Below are 861 nucleotides of genomic sequence, written 5' to 3' on the forward strand. Positions count from 1 at the left end.
GACCTGGGCCTTCATGTCCAGGATGTGCGAAGCCCCAACCAAACTCGGTGAACTTTATTCATGCAGAATTGGAGCCAGAGCAGATGTGTGTAAGTACAGTTTTCATACTTTGTGTTTTAAACATACTTAGAAATTATTATATGTGAACTGGCAAAAATTTACTGCCACAGGAATTTGCAGAGATCACTAATGTTTCTTGTTTAATCTTAAACTGGGGAAGATGAATAGTCCCCTATTTGACTGGGATGTTGGTGTCTCTACAGCCCCGACACTTGCAAAGAAATAAAGTTGGTTTGTAGATGATCCAGCTACAGCATTCAGCACCAAGATCGGAAAAAGACAATAATAATGCTAAAAGATTATGCTCCACGTTGCTTTGCGTGCTAAAAATTGTGAAAAATCAGGTTGTACCCTAATTACTCTGTGCCCTCGTGTGTGTCTATGTGTCAGAGCTCCGTGCGCCGGAACCTTCGGGCGCAGCACCGGTGCGACGGGAGGACTCGTTTGGCTGCGACACTGTGGGTCCCTCGCAGTCCGTCTCCGCTGTGGCTTCTCTGCCGGGCTGGTGATGGAGGCGCTGGCCTCGGAGCTGGGAGCCCTGACTCCGGAGGAAGCGGCGGCTCCTGTGAATACGGTGGAGGTTAGCGGTGGCCTGGGGCGGGCGGCAGCGCCGGCCGGCCGGCTGTTGGAGAAGGGGTGACACGCGTCGGGCCCTCCCGGAGAGGTGCTGGGGTGGGGTGAGGTGAAGTGAGGTGGAAGGCGACCACCTCTCTGCGCGCATGCGCAGGTGGGCGCCGGTGAGGCATCTGCAGCGCATGCGCGGCGTCTCTCGGCGGGGGGGGGCTCAGGCCTCCGCTGTTC

General features: G+C 55.2%; 1 protein-coding gene across 1 annotated transcript in view; it reads left to right on the forward strand.

The window, feature by feature from the left end:
- Positions 1-568: 568 nt before the first annotated feature.
- The window catches only part of POLR3B (polymerase (RNA) III (DNA directed) polypeptide B), an 82,489-nt gene continuing 82,196 nt past the window's right edge, over positions 569-861 (forward strand). Inside the window, exon 1 of the mRNA XM_010282415.1 lies at positions 569-640. Within this exon, the coding sequence (XP_010280717.1) occupies positions 569-640 (72 nt within the window). The remainder of the gene's footprint in view (positions 641-861) is intronic.

This window comes from Phaethon lepturus, unplaced genomic scaffold (genome assembly GCF_000687285.1).
Source record: "Phaethon lepturus isolate BGI_N335 unplaced genomic scaffold, ASM68728v1 scaffold18632, whole genome shotgun sequence".
In the NCBI taxonomy this organism is placed as follows: Eukaryota; Metazoa; Chordata; class Aves; order Phaethontiformes; family Phaethontidae; genus Phaethon; species Phaethon lepturus.